At 38.9% G+C, this 23382-nt stretch overlaps 2 protein-coding genes across 2 annotated transcripts in view; one reads left to right on the top strand and one right to left on the bottom strand.

The window, feature by feature from the left end:
• The window catches only part of LOC149843710 (putative magnesium transporter NIPA3), a 37596-nt gene extending 21845 nt beyond the window's left edge, over nt 1–15751 (top strand). The window contains exons 7-9 of the mRNA XM_090000035.1: nt 13692–13784; nt 14742–14859; nt 14968–15751. Coding sequence (XP_089856161.1) covers nt 13692–13784; nt 14742–14859; nt 14968–15083 — 327 coding nt within the window. The 3' untranslated portion in view covers nt 15084–15751. The remainder of the gene's footprint in view (nt 1–13691; nt 13785–14741; nt 14860–14967) is intronic.
• A 1695-nt stretch (nt 15752–17446) lies between these two features.
• LOC149843711 (SEC14 cytosolic factor family protein / phosphoglyceride transfer family protein) lies at nt 17447–23054 on the bottom strand. The gene is made up of 3 exons (XM_090001900.1): nt 22706–23054; nt 19218–19482; nt 17447–17936 (listed from the first exon to the last, which is right to left on the bottom strand). Exons 1-3 carry the CDS (start codon nt 22965–22967, stop codon nt 17705–17707), a joined length of 759 nt encoding a protein of 252 aa, XP_089858026.1. The 5' UTR covers nt 22968–23054; the 3' UTR covers nt 17447–17704.
• Nucleotides 23055–23382: the final 328 nt, after the last annotated feature.

A 23382-nucleotide genomic window follows, 5' to 3' on the forward strand; every position in this document is an offset into this window, starting at 1 on the left:
CATTTTCCGAATTGCTTCCTGCTCCCGCTTCCCCGACTAGCAAGTCTAATCTTGAGTCCAAGTCGTGCATCAATTCAAATCTTTCTTTTGAAACACAAACACAAATAAGATGATAAGACCAAGATGCCTTGCTCTGATACCATGTCACGAAATAGCACAAAACTCAAGACATTCCAAATCGTAGTCTAAATGCCAATCGAAATGTATTTGAATACTAACAATATGCAAAACTTGATACAAGTTGTATGAATAAGTGATTTCATTCATAATGAACAAAAATATATAAAATAAATAAATACTTAAGGGCATCACTATAATACACACAAAAGAACCTAAAACTACCTATCACTCTCTCACCCACAATAAGCACACACACTTCATATATATATATATATATATATATATATATATATATATATATATATATATATATATATATATATATATATATATAGAGAGAGAGAGAGAGAGAGAGAGAGAGTCCTCTCTAGCCATTGGACTAGAAATCTAACTGTTGGGTTTAGTTTCCAACACAAATCTAGTTGTTGGGTTGAGTTCCCAACAACTAGTGTAAAGTCTACTTTAGTTGACTTTACAATGAATATATATGTATATAAATATATGTATAGTATATACATATAAAAAGGATAGAGTAATCTTAACATTATGTTGGGCATTCATGCATGAAAAAAACATTTGGCCTTTTTCATATTCATTTTTTGAAAAATTGGACTTATTTTTTTTTCTTGAAATCAATAATTCTTCAGGGAGTGGTTTGGAACTCAACATTTTTTGCGCTTGAATCAGCATACTCTGGATTTATGTCCAGGCTTTTTACACACAGAAATACTTTTCTGATTGCTTATGGTGTATAGGCTGCTATGTCACCTGGGTACAAGTGCGGGTGCGGGTACGAGTACGGAGGGTACGACACGACAATTCCAAAAAATGTGGGTACGGGGACACGACTAAATATATACTAAAAAATATATATTATACATCTAAAATATATACTAAAAATATATATTATATATCTAAAATATATATTATATATTGAAAATATAATATATAATATAATATAGGACACGACAAATGTTGTGTCCAACTACCAATACCCGTGTTGACACGTGTCGACACAAGTATGGCACCCTAAGTGTCGTGTCGCGGTAACCTAGTTAGGTTCATTAGAATAACCTTTTCCTGTATCGTGGCCTCTAGCCAATTTTTTTTTTTGCTTCCTCTTCCAAATTGTAATTTTTTATTGGAGTTTTCTTTTTCTTCATCGATGTTGAGCTTTGATTGGAGTACATGCTCAAGATTTTAAGGTTCGGACCTTGATATCTACTTCTCATGTACCTCGAGAGATCCCATTAACTCTTGTAAAAACAAGGTTGTTAGCTCATTCGATTCCTCTATCACTGCTACAAAATAGTCATATTTTATCGGTAAGCTTCTTAGAATTTTGTCGCCGTACCTCCTAATTTGATTTATAATTCTAGCAACTCTTGAAAAAAAAATTGTATGCTTTCCACTGTCTTTCATTGAAAGTGTATTGAATTCTCTCCATAAGGATTGAAGTTTGATGGTGATTATTTTTTCGAGCCTTGGTATTCAACTTTTAAACTATTCCAAGCATATTTTGATGTGGCGGCATTCATAATTCGGGGGAAGATCGAATTGCTTATCCTAAGTTGGATGCAAAGAAGCGCCTTCTCGTCTTTCTTCTTGTTCTTCTTGAATTTTGTTTGTTTTGCTGGAGTCCATGATGCTACTAGCGTGGGATTGGATCTGGATCAAGATCTAGGATCCATGTCAGTAATGTTGTTTTATATTTTCCTTTGTCTTAAATGCCCCTTATTAGTCTTCTTTTGTATTATATGTAAATAAGAACATTTTTGGTATCTAACTTAACATAGAGTTGTCAATATAAAAGGAACAACAAGAGGCATGATTTCCCACATTAGGAACTAAGTCACACAGACTCCGCTAAAAGGTCGACGCACCCGCGTTGACTCGCCCTGACACGGGTGCGGACATGGGGCTGACACGGTCAACTAAGTATCAGACTCGGTCAACGCACTAGGGCCGAGTCCTTCCACATTTTGGACTCGATTAACTTTGACCGAGTCTATTTTTGTCCATTTATTAAAATTAATTTGGACTCGTCCGGACCCGACCCGGATCCAAGGCGGTATCACACTCACAAGCTTCTTTATGTGTTATATTTTGGTAAGTTTGTGTTACTTCAATAGAATTACCTTTTTATTTTTGCTTTAAAATTTATAATCTTATTATTGTTATATATATATATATATATATATTTAAACACACACACACACACACACACACACATATATATATATATATAGCTGTGTCCCCGTGTCCAAAAATTTTGAAATTGCTCCGCACCCATACTCGCACTCATGTGACATAGATTAGGAATCGTGCATATTCAGCCCCTACATGTTGCTGTCTTCTTTTTCTCTCTGTAGGAAATTCAAAGACCCTAATTCTAACATGGTATCAGAGCCATGATTCAGATTAGAACTGGTGAATCTTTAGGACCTTCAAGATCTGATTTCTCTTCTTTAGGGTAACTATCTATTTCTATTCCCTCTCATTCTTTCTTCTTCCTCAAGTTTTCTTCAAATCTGCATTTCTTTCTTCTCCATTATTCTGATTCATATCATTAACCTTGATTCCCATAAAACTTGCTTGTGTCTTATTCAAAATTCTTGGGTCATGTTTCTTTCTCAAAACGTGTTTAGGTTTTATCCTTTATAGATAAAAATCATTCAATCTTTTTCCTTATTCTTTGCCTCTTGTTTTCTTCCTTATTTTTCTGATTGATATCTTGCTTCCTTGATTGAATTTGTTCCTTTACATATCACACAATATTTTTGATATATATTGGTGGTGCGAAAGCAATCCAAAATTGATGTCAATATGTGGGTTTGCTTAAAGTATTCTTGCTAATAACTGGTAATCGTTGGGTTTGGTTTTAACCCTATATGTAAAAAAAAAGTTTTCTGACTTATTTTACTTCGTGGTTTATCGTGTGATATTGCCTTTGCTCATTATCGTTTCTTGCTCGTGGTTTATCGTGTGATATTTCCTTTGCTCATTATCGTTTTCTGCCCGTGGTTTATTGTGTGGTCCCATGGTTTATCATGTGGTATTATCCCTTTTCACTTATCCCTCATGGATTCAAATTTTTCTAGGGTCCATCTCTGCCAATTTTCTCAGCCAATTGATCTATGAAAAATTGAACAATTCCAACTTTCTTACTTGGAAGAGGAAAATCATTTCTTTTATCAGGAGCCAGGATCTTGCTGGTCATCTAGATGGATCAGTAGCTACTCCATCTGAGTTTTTTATGCAAGAAATTAAAGATGACGAAGGGGCTGTTAGTGCAACCAAAACAGTTCATAATCCAGATTATACCAACTGGATGAAGAAGGATCATGCTTTAGTAGCATATATTACTTGTACTCTGTATCAAAAAGTATTAGTGGGCATTCCAGATGACTGCAGTGCCATGGTATTATTGAACCTATTGATGCAAACTTATTCTCATATTTCAGAGGGTAAGGTCATTTAAGTGAAAAGAGAATTTCAGATGTTGAAAAATGAAGCATCCATGTCTATTATGGAGTACTTTAACAAAATTAAGTTCATCATAGATCATTTGGCATTGATTGGATGCGAAGTTTTTGACAAAGACAAAATTCAACAAGCTTTAGTTGGTTTGGGTGTAACGCCCCAAAAATCCAGGACTTAGAACTTTTTACTAAAAATTCTAAAGCTTTGTAATCATTCGTTTATCAGAGTTTTTAAATAGTAATTCAGCGAAAAATAGTGTTTGAAACAGAGTTACCAGTCGAGGAAGTGGGAGCGGGAAGCGAGGCACTTTCAAAAATTTAGGAAGCGGGGAGGCGTGGGACCACTTAGAAGAAAATTCTGAACTGTCTCGGAAGCGACCTAGGAAGCGAACCGGAAGCGACCTAGGAAGTGAACCGGAAGCGAAAAAATGAAAAAAATAGGGAAGCGTGGGGGAAGCGCGCTTCCCATAAATGGGAAGCGTGTTTCCCATAAAAGGGAAACATGCTTCCCATAAAAGGGAAGTGCGCTTCCCAAAAAAAGGGAGACGCTTCCCCTCACGCTTCGAAAGCGCAACGTTTCGCGCTTTCGAAGCACGCTTCCCCTTTTGCCTAGGCGCTTTCGGTAACTCTGGTTTGAAATAACAAGTCAATGGACCTTGGGCGCATTATACTTTCTTTCGCAACAGATTTGAAACTCCGTACATTTAATAAACCAAATAGATTCTGAAATGCTCTTTTTAATAATTTAAGACTTGTACAAAGGAGGAGTTTTCAAGAAAACCTTTATGCAAATTTATCAAAACATCCTCAGGAGCGAAACATTAGGCAAAAAGTCTCATCTTGATTTCATCACGCCATCGTGCCATCGCAGTCCGTGCAGACCTAATCATGACCTATGCCCATAAAATGGGTCAATTTCATGAAAAACTAGTAGGTGCACAAGTGGGACAATGCAAAACAAAATTAAGTACTTACATTTAATTTTATCATGCTTAGCAGTTTAAACAAATGAAAAACTACTACTAGCATCAAGAGTTAATCAGCGCAAGAGAAATGTTAAAACTAGCATTTAACAACTAATCAGTGCAGGAGAAAAGCTACAACTAGCATTAGTAGTTTAATCACCACAGAGAAATGCTACAACTAGCATTAAGAATTGATCTATGCAAGAGAAATGCTACAACTGGCATTAACAGTTAATCAACGCACAGTGCACAACCAACAAGTAATGTGAACCGTATAACTTTTGTTTCGATATTAGTTGGCCTGCGGGTACGCGCAAGGCACGAATCGTAGAAACCACTGAGACTAGTTCAGGGGTCTATTATGTCATGTATTTTCAATAACCCGAATAGCAAGTTGAGTCCGCTCCTAAGGGGATGACTTTTAGCCGAGAGAGGATTTTCCAAAGGCAGTTACTTGGCAACGAATGCATCCAACTTCTGCACAAGTGTTGAGCTAACTTTTGTAGCCCCTTTTTCCTAACTCCAATGATTGGGGATGCCGAATTTTTGCCCGTGGGGTGGTTGTTAACAACCTGTCCATTGAAGTTTTTGTACTGATCCATCCTCTCCCTTGACAGAAACAAAAGGCGAATGGGTGCGTCAAGCGTTGCTTAACTGACGACCCATTCTACATGCTCTGGTCTTTCAACCATTCGAGCATCTTTCCTGTGAAGGCGATCAATCACCATTTTATGTGATTACAGTATTGTGCATTTAACACTGTTCGAGGTCACATGACCGTCTCATTTGATCATCGTAGTACTAATGAGCAATGCACGTCTACAAGTACTCTATGATGAAGGGGACAACTCGTGCCAATATAAGGCATGTGATTTTCTAGAATCTCTCATCTGTTATCGAAGTATTTGCATGCCTCGCATGACTCGATATTGGCCTTGATGAACGGGATACAAGTTTCTCAACAGAACCCCCACCAAGAAGTTCGTTCGAGCCCTTATTCGGGGTTACCTGAGATGTGTTGGATGCACAAACTGAAATAGACAAACACCCCCTTTCCAAATACGTAGATTTGAGTAGTTTTGAATGTTTTAGCGTAACTCCCAAAAATCCTCAAGTCTGCTTTGCAGGACTACTCACTCGAAAAGCCGGGATCCTTGCTAAAGATCCCCCTTCTTAGTCGATGATGTATCATTTAAGCCCCCGACTCATCTCTTATTGTAAGAGGGGGAGTGGTAAATGCCTATGCATACTCCACGAGGATGCAACTAATAATACATGCGATGAGCGAAATCATGAGCGTCATGTGCAATGGCAAAGCGGTAACGAAACATTTGCAAAAGCAGGAGCCTGGGCGCAAAGCGCGACGACAAAGTAAAGACTGAAAGCAGGAGCGCAAATGCAAAGCCTGTGCGCAAAGCGTGACGACAAAGGAAAAACTGAAACAGGAATGCGTAAGCAAAGCCTAGGCACAATGCGCGACAACAAAGGAAAGACTGAAAGCAGGAATGCGTAAACAAAGCCTAGGCGCAATGCGCGGCGACAAAGGAAATACTGAAAGCAGGAGTGCGTAAACAAAGCCTAGGCGCAATGCGCAGCAGCAAAAGAAAGACTAAAAGCAGGAGTGCGTAAATAAAGCCTAGGCGCAATGCGCGGCGACAAAGAAAAGACTGAAAGCAGGAGTGCGTAAACAAAGCCTAGGCGCAAAGCGCGATGGCAAATGAAATGACACAATGAAAATGACAAGGATCGCAAAACTGCGTCCTTTTAAAAAGCATACTTCTATATATATAATTGCTTTAATTTCCATTTTTAAATGTTTTAGCTTAGTTCAGTTCATCCAAAGTCCATTGCGTGACTTTTCCCTACCTTGAGGGTTTCGGGGTTGCGCTTGCCTTCATGCGTATGTAACGAAGGGCTCGGGCTGCGGGGCACGAGAAGGATCTATCGTGCGAGCTGCGAAAGATAAAACGTAAGTAGCTGCACAAAAACCTGAAGAGAAAACATGTAAGGGGCGGGGCAAAGGGTTAGCAACCCAGGCCGAACCTGGCCTTGCCATCCAACACAAGGGAGGCAGGTGGGGGCTCGGTGGTAAGGCTGAGCCCGACCCTGTCTGTAGTGGCCAAAAGCAAAGAGTGGGCCTGGCTTGATAAGCCTAACACAACCTCGGGCCCTAACAGGAGTAGGGAGACAGGGGGAGGTCTCAGCCCCTCCCTTACGAAAAAGAGAAAATAGAGAGGGGGTCAAGCCCCTCCCTCGTAACCCATACCACAAGGAGACACGGAGGGGGCTAAGCCCCTCCCTGGCGAAAAAGGAAACAGGGAGGGGGCCGAGCCCCTCCCCTGTATCTCGCACAACAGGGAGACAAGGAGGGGGATGAGCCCCTCCCATGTATCTTGAGAAAGCAGGGAGAGTGCTCGGCCCCTCCACTGCGAAAATAGAAAGGATCGGGGGTAGGGGCTTTGTCCCTACCTGTCGAGAATACTCAGGCGGCAGGGGCAAGGCCCCTACTTACTTGCCAAAAAAGCAAGGCAGGTGCCAAAAGCCCCTGCCAAAAGCCTTATCACAGGCGGCAGGGGGTGTCGCCCCTACCGGCCTACCAGAATACTAGAGGCAGGGGCTAAAACCCCTACCGACCGACTAAACGCAGGCGGCAGGGGGCATCACCTCTGCTGGCCTGTCGAAAGATGCCAACCAACCCAAAGCAGACGACAGGGGGGGCGTCGCCCCTGCCATCCTGCCGAAGAAGAGGAAAGGGGTACAAAGAAGAAGAAAACATAAGAAGAGGAAGAAGACAACAGAAGAAGAAGATGAAGACGACAAAGGAAAGAGAGGGGAGTCGGGGGTTACCTGCAGGGGGGCGACGAAAGGGACCGAGGTCACCGGCATCGGCAGACGAGAGAGGGAGTTGTGCGTGAGGGGGTTCGTCGAACAGGAGCTCATCGGAGGGGAGCTCGCCTGAGGTCTGCCGGCCGGAAGGAAGGTGAGAGCGGGAGAGAGGATCAGACGAACAAGGAGAGAGAGAGGCAGCAGGGGAGGGTTTCTCGAATGAGAAACCCTACCCCCCTTGCGTGCTTTAAATAGGCACGGGGGGAGGCCTTACCGAGTTTGGATCTGGGTCGGATCCGGATCCAACCCGATCCAGAATTTTTTTTTGTTTTTACATTGGGACCCAAGTTTCATGTGTTGTCCACAACCTTGCAGTACACTGGGACTGTTTGTAGTTTTGATGATATGAAGGCCAATCTCCTTAATTATGAGATGTTATTGAAGGGAATGTCTGACATGGGAAGGGTTGAAGCAGATTCACATGAGGTATTGGTTACGAAAACATTTCTGAATCGTGGACGTGGTAGAGGCAGATGTTTTTATCAAGGAGGACATGGAATAGTTCCTACTCCTAATAGACCTTTTGCAGGAAGAGGTAACTCTAATAATATTCTTACATGCTATATCTGCAAAAAGAAGGGTCATGTAAAGGCAAAATATTGGTTTAAGGATGACTCAATGTATAATCCTAAAGCTCAAGGTAAACCCTTGTCTAGTGATTAAAGACAAAATAAGGGACATAATGACCCTAACAAGAAACTTCTTTTGGCTGTACTTTCTTGGCTAAGTTTTAAACAAAATGGCCAGGGTGTCTAGTATGTGGATTCAGGGGCTGCCAGTCGTGTCACAGGTGATGCAGGTAAATTCTCTAGATTAATCCCTTATTCTGGTAAAAGTAATATTATTACTGGAGATGGTGGATCCCACCCCATCACATACTCTGAAAATGTCTGTATTTATCTGTCTAAATCTCGTCCCATTAATTTATCCAATGTATTGTATTCTCTTAACATAAAAAAAAAATATAGTCTATGTTTTTAAACTTGTTGATGATACCAATTCTTACATTGAGTTTATTCCATCTTCTGTGTATATAAAGGATCTTCAAACAGGGAAGACGTTCGTTGAAGGAAAAAGATGTGGTAATATGTATGTCTTCAGAGAAGACCCCTTTAATGCCCGAGCTAAATTGGATAGTCATTTGAAGGTAGAGTCCTCTGCATGTGCCTTCAATATTTCAGAGTCTGGTCAGTCAAATGTGGTTGAGTTTTTATTGAGAGATTAGTTTCAAATAAAATGCTGCGTAAATCTGTCTTGGATCGAGTCTGGTGATAGTTTATATCCTAGTTGTCAAGTTTGCAAAAGTCATGTACTTCCATTCAATTCATATAATAAAAGAAAATTATTCATTCTATTCATTATTTATATTCCACTTGTCTCTTTGTCTGGTAGTAAATATTATGTTTTATTCATCGATGATTATTCTCGCTACACTTGTATATTCTTCTTGAAACACAAATCTAAAGTTTTTGATGTGTTCAAACAATTTTGTGCTTATGTTCGTACCCAATTTTCCTTGAGCATTCTAAATTTCCCGTATGATGGTGGTGGTGAATACTCATCAAAGGAATTTATTGATTTTTTTATGGAATAATGAGATTAATCAATGAGTTTCATGCCTGCGGACACCTTAGCAGAATGGCATTGCCGAAAGAAAGCATTGCCATATTGTGGAGAATGCATTGTCCATGATACATGCAAGTAAGATTTTCATAAAACTGTGGATCAAGGCATTTCATACATTTGTTCATATCATAAACCGATTGCCCATGAAACTCTTGCAAAATAGTTCTCCTTCATGTTATTTGAGAAGCATCCAAATTATAATGAGTTAAGGGCGTTTGATTGTGTATGCTATGTTCATGTGGACAGCCAACTAAGAAATAAATTTCAGGACAAGGCTTGTATATGTCGCTTTTTTGGATATGTTGATGACTACAAGGATTATCGATGCTACGATACTAAGTCAGGAAAGATCAAAATCTCCAAAAATATTATATTTGACGAGTGTAATTTTTCTAATGATATGTGCAATAATCATGGCTTACAGGACAACAATAGTATTGAGTATATCATCCTTGGTTAGATGATGGTTTATTTTCAGCAATGAGTAACGAAATGCAGCAGCCGAATCACAATTCTGACCAAGTTCATGATAATGAATTAGAGAATGATGCCCCTGAGGTCAACATAGAAGCTGATTCTGACAATGCACAGATAAACTTAGGAAAATTTAAAGGATACATCTACACAAGACACAATAAAGGTCAACAACAGTCAGTCCCGAGTGATCAACAACCACAATCGGATCAAGGGAGTCAACTCGAGCCAATGAGAAGGTCAAACAGGGTGCGACATCTGATCAAAAGATGGGTAAGCTATGAAATTTTAGCACGAATTTTCAATATTTTCTCACCCAGATTGAAAGGCAGTAGGAACCCAAAATGTTTCAGCACACAATACAATCCAATAGGTGGATAGAGGCCATGAATGGAGAAATAGAGGCTTTACATAAATGTCAGGCTTGGGAGATTGAAAAGACTATCTGATAAAAATATAGTTGGCTCGAAGTGGGTGTATAAAATAAAATACAAACCCGATGGTACCATTGAGAGATATAAAGTCAGGTTGGTATCAAAAGGATTCGCACATGAGTATTGACATGATTATGATGAAACTTTTAGTCCTATTGTTAAAATAGGTACCATTCAAATTATTTTGTCCTTAGCGGTTGATCATGGATGAAAATTAAGCCAATTGGATGTGAAGAATGCATTTTTGCATGGGTACCTTAAAAAAGAAGTTTATATAAAGCAACCACCAGGATATAGTGAGGATGATCCGAAGGCTTATGTTTGCAGGTTAAAGAAAGTCATTTATGGGTTGAAACAAGCTTAGAGATCGTGATTTGAAAGTTTTCTCTTGCGATCCAAGGTTATGATTTTCTTCGTTCTCCACTAGATCATTCATTCTTTATTTACAAAGGTAACAATTTTATTACTCTACTCCTTATCTATGTTGATATAATTGTTACCGACAATTGTGATAAACATATTGAGGAGGTGAAAGTTTTCTTAAATAAACGGTTTAAGATGAAGGACCTTGGACTGTTGAAATATTTTTTTGGTATAGAGGTAGATTGAAAAGATGATTCCCTCATCCTTACATAGCATAAATGCACGATGGATCTTCTTAATAAGACGGGGATGAGGGAATGTAAACCGGCAGTAACACTTGTCCCTATTCATCAAAGATTGAGTGTTAGTAAAGGAGAACTGTACTGCGATCCGACCAGGTTCATAAGTGTGGTTGGTATGTTGCAATTATCTCACATTTACTCATCTGGATATCGTGTTTGTTGTCAATCAGGTGTCACAATTCATGCATCAACCTAGGCTGCCACACATGGAGGCTTTGAAAAGAATCATGAGATATTTAAAGGGGGTTGCAGGAGATGGTTCGTTTTACAAAAAAATGATGGTAGATGAAGATATGATGATGGTTATATTATATTCAGATGTTGATTAGGCTGGTGATCCTAATGAAAGGAGATTTGTATCTGGATATTGCATTTTTATTGAGAGGAATCTTGTATCATAGAGTAGTAGGAAGCAAAAGGCTGTAACAAGGTCCAGTACGGAAGCAAAATATCGTTCCATGGTTGTTGTTACTGCTGAACTGACTTGGATCAGACACATGTTATATGATTTGGGAGAAATTGTACCCAAATCCTTATTGCTATCTGATAATCAAGGGGCTATCAACATTTCGGTAAATCCTATTCAGCATGGGAAAAGGAAACATATTGAAATTGATCAACATTTCATTCGTCAGAAAGTTGAAGATCAAGAGATAGAGACAAAATATGTACAGACTGAGGAACAAGTAGTTGATTTATTTACCAAAGGCCTCACGAAGAACAAATTTTGGTATTTTAGAGGCAAGTTGTCCATGGTTGATAACCATGTTCAACTTGAGGGAGGCTACTAGCGTGGGGTCGGATCTAGATCAGGATTGGATCTGGGTCAGGATCTAGGATCCATGTCAATAATGTTGTGTTATATTTTTCTTTGTCTTAAATGCCCCTCATTAGTCTTCTTTTGTATTATATGTAAACAAGGGCATTTTTGGTATGTAACTTAACATAGAGCTGTCAATATAAAAGGAATAGCAAGAGGCACAATTTCCCACATTGGGAATCATGCATATTCAGCTCCTACATGCTGCTGCCTTCTTTTTTTCTCTGCAAGAAATTCAGAAACCCTAATTCTAACAGATGCAAGAGTTGTGTCATCATTCGGTTCCTCATATCTATTTTGTAGGAGCTCCCAAAGTTCTTGTGAGGCGAATAGAGTCTTTATTTTGACGCTTCAAAAATCATAGCCTTCACCATCGAATACTGATGCTTGAAGTTGGGAGATTGGTGACGAAATTGTTGGAGCTTGCCGCCATAGTTTTGATGTGTGTGTGGACTCCTTCAACAAGGCTCTGATACCACTTGTTAGGATTTGACACATGCATACCGAACCAAAAATGGTGCAGCAGAAGTTTGGAATAGCCAACAAAGGCACAAAAGAAGGTTGTACTACGCTAAGAAGTTGAGTGTGTATATATATACTCCTTAGCTCTCACCCACACTCAATCCGGCACAAAAGAACTTTGTTGGAAGAGGGATGATACAACACAAGGTTGGGGGGGGGGGGGGGTTATATAGAGCCAAAGGGGCTGAGGAGATGAGGACGTCCCATGCTAAGTTTGGAATAGGCTCAATCTCCAAAGAGTCTCTTTGGTAAATCAACCGTTCTTCTAGAGTCCTTATATAGAATGAAGATAAGGTAGAAGAGAGGGCCTTCTACTGTCTTAGCGGACTTACAACAACAACAACAACAACGCCTTCATCCCAAACAATTGGGGTCGGCGATATGAACCAAAAAGAAAATCATTTTGGGTCCTCCACATGAATCCTTCTCCTCCACTCATTTCTATCCAATGTCATGTCCTCGGTGAGGTTCAAAGCATTCATATCCTTTCTTATCATCTCCATCCAAGTCTTCTTAGGCCTACCCCAACCTCTTTTAGCTAATATATTTTTCCATTTCTCCATCCTTCTAACCTGAGCATCATTAGGCCTTCGCCGAATATGCCCAAACCATCGTAAACGATTCTCACTCATCTTATTTTCAATGGATGCAACACCTACCTTCTTACGTATTTCCTCGTTCCAAATCTTATCTTTTAGTGTCTTTCTACACATCCATCGAAGCATACGCATCTCAGTTACACTCATTTTTTGAAAATGATGTCTCTTGGCAGCCCTACATTCCGTACCATATAGTAAAGCGGGTCTAATTGTCGTCCTATAAAACTTTCCTTTCAACCGCAATGGCATTCTACGATCGCACAACACTCCAGTTGCACTTTTCCATTTCATCCACCCAACCTTAATCCTATGATTTACATCTCCATCAATTTCTCCATTCTTTTGAATGATAGATCCCAAATATTTGAAACAGTCATCCACCGCTATTTCTTGCTCACCAAGCTTCACTACACTCTCATCACTACTTCGTTGTTTACTAAACCGACATTCCATATATTCTGTCTTACTTTTACTCAACGTAAAACCTCTTGCTTTCAAAGTCTTAGCGGACTTGCATAATAAAATATGGGTCTTGGATTTTGGTTCTAAATTGGATCCAGATCCAAATTACATTTTTAACATTATTTGTGCTGATGGATCAGTACACTCTAAGTCTGATATTAGGAACACATAAATATGCATCATATACGCACTTGGCAGTTTCAGTTCATAGGCTCTATTGCATGTGAATTCATTTGCTTAACTACGATGTTATGGTGCACTAAGTTGTATGTGAATTGGAGTTTTGGACTGAAGCTCATATATATATATATATATATATATATATATATATATATATATATATATATATATATATATATATATATATATATAAACAGAAAAGGGCCCAGAAATGTGCTTGTATTTGTTACTTTGTGAAATTGTTTTGATCCATAGATCTGAAGAAAAAATAAAAGAATGTCTTGAGAAAAAAGAAGAGAATATCACGATGCAAAAAGGCTTCCGTAACCCGATTTACTTTACTAAGAATTGTATGGTATAACATGAAAACATTCAGTTCTGATATAGTTTTCGGTAATATTAAAAGAAAATTTGCCTCTTCTAGTTTTAATATGCATGTCGAATTACATTTTTCAGGCGCTTGATACCTTTAACACAGCAGTGGTATCTCCAATATATTATGTGATGTTTACCACACTTACCATCCTTGCAAGTGTCATAATGTTCAAGGTATTTTTTCTTCACCTGCTTAAAGTACTCAGAGATGGTTTTGTAGACCTCTTTCATGGTCTCAGATTACCTTTCCTGTTTATTCCTGCAACATAGCTTTGACTATTCTGTATGAAGATGCCCAATCCAAGAGAAGTGGTTGGTCTTTTCATGTTTACTGTGGTCTATGTTAGCTCGACGCTCTTAGTGGTTTCACATGTCTATGTCCAGCCGTGTCTGATATCGACACTGACACTTGTTCACATGACTGTCCAAAACTATTGACTGTTGGACATGGCATGCCAAATATTGGACACTTCAGGTGTGGTATATAGACACTTAAAAAAGTAAAAATGTGATGTTTTATGAACTACCTTTTTGTTTTCTCAAGTATCAATTGTATTGTGAACAATGATGACCTCTAGCATCAAATAGCCTTTTGAGTTTCATTTGTTAAAAGAGCCTAAAAAAATCTCATCTAAACTCCATGGATTATAAAAATTATCTATCTTTTGTTCTTATCATGCATTTTATTTTCATTTTCTTGTGTTGCAGCATAACTGCTCTCTCTCTCTCTCTGTGAAATATCACTTCAACTCATGACACGACAAGGAGATTCTTTAATCCTCTAGTTGAGAATTGGCTACCTACTTCATCTTTTTCTTTCTCTGTCCCACCCTTTCGCCCTCTCTTTTTGCGACCCTTTTTCCTCTGTTTTCTCTACTTTTGACTATAAAATGAAGGTTTGTACTACTTTTCTTACATTATATAGTGTCGTGTCTGCGTATCTAATTTTTCAAAGTTCAACATTTTTTGACACCAATACTTGTATTAGCTCCAGGAAACATAGACTGCAGTGAACCTAACTTGACTGACAAACTTGAATTCCATGTGAAAGGGGAGTCTGCATGCATGATATTCTCTTTCCTAATCTGGTTGGATTTATTTATTCATCGGCTTTTTAATTGCTTGTTTCAGGATTGGGATGGTCAGAGTGAAGGAAGCATCGTTTCTGAGATATGTGGATTTATTGTGGTGCTCTCAGGCACAGTTTTGTTACATGTCACCAAGGACTTTGAAAGGAATTCCTTAAGGAGTATGTGCCGCTTTTCTCATTTGTTTTAACACAAGCAACTGAAAGCATCAGCACGTGCTTCCTTAATCAGTTACTTTCATATGTTCCTCACAGTTCTTGTCATTGCAGATCTATATGCACCATTATCCCCATCTTTATCAGCTCATCTCTGCCACGGAAATGGGGAGTTGACGAAGCACACCGAGGATGAAGAGATTGGCCTAGAAAGACAGGATTTGTATTAGAATCTATGGTGTAAAGTCTGAAATAGTTATTGGATCATGCATTTCTTGAAGTCCCCATGTGGAAATGCATAACTGGAAAGTGATGCATCGACGTGGAAAATACTAAAGAATGACCGACAAAGGGAGTTGGGTTCAGCACATATTCCAAAGTGATTGGAGTGTGATGCCCCTATAGGGATCTTCATCTGCCCTTCCATTGATTGTGTTGGAGGAATCATGGAGACAACAGGAGAAATTTGCCAGAACATGTTAGCTTTATTATTCTAATTCCTGAAGAGGTATTGGTTTCTGAAAATAGGTTGGATCATCACTGAACAATTGTGCAGTTTTTGAAGATCGCTATGATTGAGAAAGGATCCAGCAGCAGTTTCCAATAAGTGACACCTCAATAGATTTTTACAACATAGGCTTTAGGTACCTTAAGTAGCTGAGGTGTCTTTGAGCGAGTTTCTTCATCTATGAATTACTGCAACAAAGTGTACTTTTAGCGAATTTGATTCTTTATACTCAAGGGTTCTTTGTGGGGTATGCTTGGTAAGCTTGTACTGCATGTGGGATCTGTCCTAAGATTATGTACGGTTGCTGTCAAATATTCTTCCCATACTTTGCCATTCAAGTCTTGTAAATAAAAATTCAGTGTTTTTGTTAGTAGTTGATGAATTTTTGAGTTGATATTTATGGGTACTTTTAGGACAAAGTAGTTCTGCTCTGCTATTTCAGGTGCCTTTTCTATTGCCTTGTGCGCTAGTGGAAACTGAAAATTAACTGATGTTTCCAGTTTCCATGTGGTGAATTCCTTGCAACCTGTGATTAACTGTTACACAAGCCATCCTTGTTCTGATGGAACTGCTAGGAGAAAATTAAACCTAATGAAGCTCCTTAGCATCTACAAAAAGCATTGGACATTAACTCTAACATGTAGTGGTATTTGGGTTTAAGCCCTATGAATTGTAAATGATATGAGGAACTGGTTAAGGCTCTGTTTGGGAGCTGGAGATGGGAGGAGAGATGGTATTTGATGAGGGTGTAATAAATGCCACCTATCCCCATAGGTGTTTGGGAACTCTGTTTTGGGAGATGAGAATGGTGTTGTGAATGAAGATTGGCCATTTTCAACTACATCATTGCAAGGATGTAGTTGACAACTCCAGCCTCATCTCCACTCCCATCACCCCTCTTATCTCCTCTCCAACACCGGCTCCCAAACAGAGCCTAAGTGGATTTGGTAGCTATTGCTTTTCTTGTGGTAGATAGTAGGAGTCATATCAGTTGCTTGCCTGAACAGCTATCACGCTATTGTTTTGGGTGCCTGCAATCTAAAATGATTAAGGGCTTGCAATGGTTGAGATTGATGTTAATCATTGTTAAGGAATTTTATTTTATAACTTCAACCGGAGAGAAACTTCTGGGTTGGAGGTCATCTTTGTGGATTATTGTCCTTTGGTATCTCAATAAACAGGCATATTTCTTCCTGACCATCTTGCCCTGCAGAAAGAAAAAGTTAACTATGTAGGAAAATAGGAAAACACGATTGATTGCTGTGATTTTTCCTGTAAAAATCGTTGAACTTTTTTAACTTTTGAAAGTTCGCAACTTTTACATGTGAAGCTATTGAGGAGTTCCGCTGTAGTGTTGCAAATTTTCAAATGAATGGATCTTGGGGAATAGGGTAGTAATCCGGAGATCAACCCAAAGCTTCACGTCATAACAAATCCAAGGCCCTTTTGAAAGTAATCCGGGTGCACGTGCTTTTGGGGGAGAGAATACATACATGCACAAATCAGTGTTGAAAATTAAGACGACTCATGAGGCACCCTTAACATACATTAAACAAGAAATGGTGTAAGAGAGAGAGAGAGAGAGAGAGAGAGAGAGAGAGAGAGGTGCCCCCAAACGAATGGGCTACCTGAGCCATTGAAAAAGCAGTCAGACATTGCTATCGACAATGTAGAGGATGCAAGACTGGACTCGATCCAGCTCGTTGAATTGGGTGTCGTTTTACCTGTCAGCTTTAGGTGAAGGGCTGCATTCTTAGACACCCGCTACATTGTTGATATAGGTTTTATTGGCACAAAATGGTGAAAATAGAAACAACAGAAAGGCCAATATTGGAATCCATGATGGTTTGGTTCAGGCGCATTCATGGTATTTCATATGCATTTAATGTTCACTCATGGCATTGCTTGTATGCAATGCAAAAGCTGTACAGTTGAGTGTCATACACTCGATCCATCATGAATGCCAACAGATCCATGACACAAATAACATCCGAAAATCCACCCTTCTCCAAACAAAGTTTGATGATAATATATTCAGACTAACAGCATGCAGAAAATAAACTAAATTAGAAACATAGGTTTATAGACTTAAAGCAGCATCCTTCAAGTATCACAAGATAAACTTAAAGAACATATATACAATATGTTGGATTGATTTCCAGATAAATACTCAAATGAACATTGTAGTTGAGCTTAAGCTGCTAAAATGTTCCAAGCAATCATGCAACAGTGATAACAGTGAATCACATTGTTGATATATACCACTACATGTTTCTCTTACTAATGAATATCACCAAGGTTACGATCCGTAGTCTACAACTACTATATCATCATTGGGTGTCATCATGAGTATGCCCCAGAAGCCCATCTTTCCTCATGCCTTAGGAATGAATAGCCCATCATCGGTCCCTCATGAATGGGAAGAATATCAGGCTCTATGCCATAGTCTGTCAACGGCCTATGCTCAAGAACATCATCATGTGCTTTTACAAAATCAGGAATTTTAACTTGCCCCTTCTTGATATCATCCCAAAGATACTGCAGCCGACTAACGTACTTAATTTTCCAGTACAAACTGCAGAGAAGCTAACAATTGTTAGACATGAACATATTTTCCTTTTTGGTTTACAATCATGCATACTCTCTCTCTCTCTCTCTAAACATGATTTTCTTTTTCTAGTTTCAACCATGTGTACAGATACACAAACATTTGTGTGTGCTTATACTTGGTACAACCAATAGTACCATATTATCTATTAGCCCTATTGAATTTTTTAATTCGAATGTTCTGTGGATCAAACGTACAGGTGTGATCTCCATCGTTTATATGTTAGAGAACATGTATTAGATTAAAAGTTAAAACATCTTGATGCTTAGACAAGTTTTATATATATATATATATATATATATATATATATATATATATATATATATATATATAGAGAGAGAGAGAGAGAGAGAGAGAGAGCTCTGGGAGCACCTACTCCCACATACTAGAAATCATGGTTGTAGTTGCATCTTATCAATCAAACTTTATAGATGCATTCAACATAGTTTATTTGATAGGAATCATGCTTTGGATCATGTTTTTTGGACATAGGATTTTTTAAGTCATGAAATTTTGATACATTAAAAGCCGTTGATTTTTAAAGGTCTTAAAAAACCTACATGTATGCTATAATCACATGATCCAAAACTTGTTTTCTACTAAATAATGCTTGTAGATCATATCTATAGGGTCTGATCAACAAAAAAAGTTCAAGAAATTTGAAAATCTACAGCTTCGATTAGGTGGGAGTAGGTGCTCCGGGAGCACCCTATATATATATATATATATATATATATATATATATATATATATATATATATATATATATATATATATATATATATATATATATATATATATATATATATATATATTACCATTGCCTGGGATATCCAAAAAGAAATTTAAAAATTGAAGCACCATATTGCAATAACATTATATAATGAGAAAAACAAATTTTATATCAAAATAGTTAAATCCAAAGAATTTTCTTAGTAAACAGACCAATGTAACCACATCTAGAGGGTCTGATTAAGAAAATAGTACTTGAAACTATGACTTCCTATTGGATAGTATGGAACTGCCTATGTGTGTGAACGTGTACACACATGCATGCTGCAATTTAACGGTTTTCAAGCATAAATTTATATTCATTTTTTAGCTAAACCAATCCTGTAGAGCTTACTTGTGATTGGTTTCTAACCAAGCATACCTTTATGAAAGAAGAGGGTAACACTAATGGACACCACAAACACATTCAGCTAACAAATGATAACATTAGATGATAAATGTGTGAAGAGGATTTACCCTTCACTTAAGAAGAATCGGCCAAGGGTAGCAAGCACAAGCCTTGATCGGATTCCAGGATGCACAAAGTACACAACCTCAAGCCTGTTCTTGTAAACAGAGGGAAGATCTTCGTAAATCCACCTAAGAATGGTCATCCCTGGAGAATTGTCCTCTTTATGGACACAACTATGCATGTAAACAATACAAAATGGCCCGTCAGGCAGTTCACTGCGAATCTTGTGGAACACATACTTCTTCAGTCTCTCTGCACTGACGACTGGAGCTGAGGACCACATAGCAAACACAATAAATGACAGTAATAATATAATCAGGGTCCAGTATGAATGAAACAAAATCTACTCTGCAAGAGGATAAACTCAAAAAGGAAATTAGTTTTTATTGTACTATGGTAATATCAGAATATATTGTTAGCATTCGAGAATAAAACCCATATTCATGTGAACAACGAAAACACATCAGCAACTAAAGAACTGTAGATTAGTAGACCAAGTTGACTCCTATTCAATTATCACGAAATGGATAATGCCAACCTAAGCTATTGCAACTGCTATTTGTCAATGGAAAGAACAATAACTTTCATTCAATCAAACTAGAAACAAGATGATGTAGCACATAAAATTGCAAAAAGAAGACACACGATGTTAGCAAACCAAAGCAACAAGATAGAAGATGTGTCGAAGATAGCACATAAAATTGCAAAACGAAAGACAGAATGTTTCCAGAGCAAATCAACAACCCAAAAGATGTATTGGAGGAAGATTTCTAAAAATGAAGCATCCATTACATAGCCACCAAATGGAAGATTAAATCTTTGTCCTAATGTTGTTTTAGTGTTGAATTTCACCCCCAAGGTAATGTAATTTAGGTTTAAATGGGACTGTGAGAAAAATTCTTCCCTTTATCCTTCCGCTTGTTTTTCTTTTTAATCCAATGAGTTAAACATTTTCCCTTGATTGCTGTTCTACTTTTGAATTTCACGGCCAGGCAACATAATTCAGCTTTAAATGAGGATACAAGTTCAAATTTTCTCTTTACCCTTCCTTCTTGATGTTCTTTTTAATCCAATGAGCCTGCTCAGGCTTTGCTCAAGCTCAAGCAGATTGTGCCAAAATAAGCCAAGCTTGAACTTGGGCAGGTTTGGTTAATTCACCAGCCTACAAAGCCTTCTTACTAAGTTACAGGGATTCAGCCAACAGGGTGCCGCATCCGCGTCGACAAGATGAGACACGGGTGTGGGTGCGGGTGCGGCACCCGATGCAGTCAAACTGACATTGGGTGCAGTCAACGCACCCAGGGTCATAACAGTCCAAAAGTGGACTTTAAAAAAATAATTATGAAATGGGGCTCGGCGGGGGATTAGGGCTAAGTGATATTATTTTTGGTAGTGCCTGCATTGGGGACTAACCAACACTCTTATATATGCATATGTATGTTTTGTTGAGAGTAAGGATGTTCTTTTTCACCATGGGCATTATGGAATACATGTTCACATACGTTTCTATACTTACTGAATGCATTCTTATGATCTTATCTTCTGTTGTTTTGCTTGTGTAAGTTAAATATATGTTGTATGTAAGTTTTTTTTTCTTATTGAGAAGTAAGATATATTTTGGTTGGTAATTAAGTAGTTTTAATCAATTGAAGTTGCTTTCTCATCCATGACTTCTTGATGTTTCAAGTGTTTTATTTTTATCAATATTGCTTTGTCTTGCATTATTATGTGAAGACTGAAGATATACCAACTATTTGTATGGTTTGTTCTGAAACCAGGGGAGTGTAAATATTACATCAACATATTAGTAGAACACATGGAATTGAAAGTTCTGTGATTGCAAGAGGGGATTTGTGGAGGGTGGAGGCATCTCATGGTAGTTCCACATCTGGAAATGACAGTTCACCTCTCTTCCTTGTTCAACTAGGACCAGTTCTTTTTGTTCGTGATACAACACTACTTCTGCCAGTTCATTTATCAAAGCAACACTTGCTTTGGTATGGTTTTGACAGGAAGGTATGGTTTATATATATATATATATATATATATATATATATATATATATACCCTCCCGCACCCCGCACCCAAGTTTTTTTAAAGTGCCGCAATGCCGCACCCGCACCTATATGACATAGCCTTCTTATTAGATACCCAATCAATACACTAGAAGGCCCTAAGGTGATTAAGGTTCATAATGCTATGCCCCTAAACCACTTGACTAACCATCACACTTTGCAGCTAGCATCCTCAGTGGCCCCCTTTGAAACAGCTCCTACTCTTGCTTCAAATTTATATAGCATTTTCGCCTTAGAAGCTTTCGGGAACCTTTTTTCTTGGGGCTCTCCTCTTTGGAGAGTCAAACTCAAACTTGAAGGATGATCTGATACCAAATGTTAGGGACCTAACCAATTGGCAGAAAAAAACATAGAATGATTAAGGTATGTAAAGCTTGACCTTTAAGCTATCCAACAGCAACACCTCCCATATTCATAAGTTTGGCTCAGCTCAATTAGGACTGACACAACCTCTTGTTACCAAAGCAAAAAGCGGGTGCCACAAGCAATGGGTGAAATAAGAAGCGACTGTTTAAGAAATGCTTAGATGCGTGAAAGCACATACGAAGCATAAGTAGGAAGTGACACAAAAGTATGGTAAAAACCTTTTCTTTTTTTACTTAAATGAATTTTAAAGTAATTTTATCACATATATTTATTATATAAATGGATTTTTTTAATAGATGCATACATTTTAAGTCACGTTTGCCTTGGTCACAGGTGGTGACGAGCAATCACCGCTGAGAAAGTAGAAGCTGTGATTGTTGGTCACAAGGTCAATCTTGTGACTAACTTTCACAAGATTCATGGCTAAAACAATCACGGCTGGCAATCACAATCACAACTTGTACTTTTCTCATGTTCCACTAATCTTGAGAAAGTGTTGCACAATCATGGCATCTTGAGAAAATTCAAAAAATCACAGGGCATTACAAACATGCCCGAATCAAAAGCAAGTTTTTCTTTTAAAGTTTCAGACGTCATGAGGGTGCCACTCATCTGGTTGGAGCGATGTCACCAAGTTGAAGGACGTCACAAGTTCAAAACCCATGGGAGTGTCCTTTGCCGCAAAGGGCAGTGGACCTGGGGTTTTACGCCAATAAACCCGCAATCGAGGTGGGTTGTCTCCAGTTATAAAAAAAAAAATTGTTTCAGCAACATGTAGTTTCGTGCTTTCAATTTGTGCTTCCTACGAAGCAGATTTCTGAGGGTTTTTAAGGAACTTCAGGTAACCATGCTTTGTCTTGCAAAAAAAAGTAACCACTAAATTAGGGTTCAGCAAATCCTGCAGAGTGAAGAATCAATGCGCTCTGATCCTACACTGGTTACAGTAAGATCAGAAAGAAGCAAACTCTGATTCAAAATCTGAATGGTGGACCGTCAGATTAGGTGACCTGAAAAGAGGGAAACGGGAAAAAAACGGAGAGGAGAGAGAATACCAGGGAAGCATCTGCCGACGATCCTGAGGATCGGACGGTTCTTCTTGTCGAAACCCTCGAGGCGCAGGGCCTGGAGCTGGTCGAGGTCGGAGAAGTCGTCGTCGAGGAGGGACGAACGGCAGTCGAACCACTCCTCCTCCTGCTGGATGATCTCGTCCGTCCGTTCCAGGAAGGAGCGAACGTCCACCGTCAGATCCGACGCCAAAACCACGATCGACAGCTCGTCGTCTCCTCCTCCCTCCTTCCTCTCTCCGCTCTCCATAGATTTCTTCTCGGGGTTTCCTTTTGCCCCTCCTGTATTTTCCTCTTCACCCCCTCCCCCTCTTCTCTTTTGATAACAGACGAGAGAGAGAGAGAGAGAGAGTAGAAAAATGTCACCTACCTAGGGGTGGCAATCGTGTCGGGTTGGCGGGTCATCATACTCAACCCGAACCCGACCCGTTTAATAAACGGGTAACCCGACACGACCCGCCAACCCATTTAATAAATGGGTTGGGTCGGGTAAACGGGTTCTCAGATTCTCGGGTCAGGTTGACGGGTCGGGTTGATGGGTTGTCGGGTCGGGTTGACCCACCCGCCTAACCCGTTTATTAAACCGGTCAGCCGGGTTGGCGGGTTGGCATACCCCCAACCCGAATCCGACCTGTTTAATAAACGGGTTACGGGGGTCAACCCGT

This window comes from Nuphar pumila, chromosome 3, assembly GCF_984573655.1.
Source record: "Nuphar pumila chromosome 3, dmNupPumi1.hap1.1, whole genome shotgun sequence".
Lineage (NCBI taxonomy): Eukaryota > Viridiplantae > Streptophyta > Magnoliopsida > Nymphaeales > Nymphaeaceae > Nuphar > Nuphar pumila.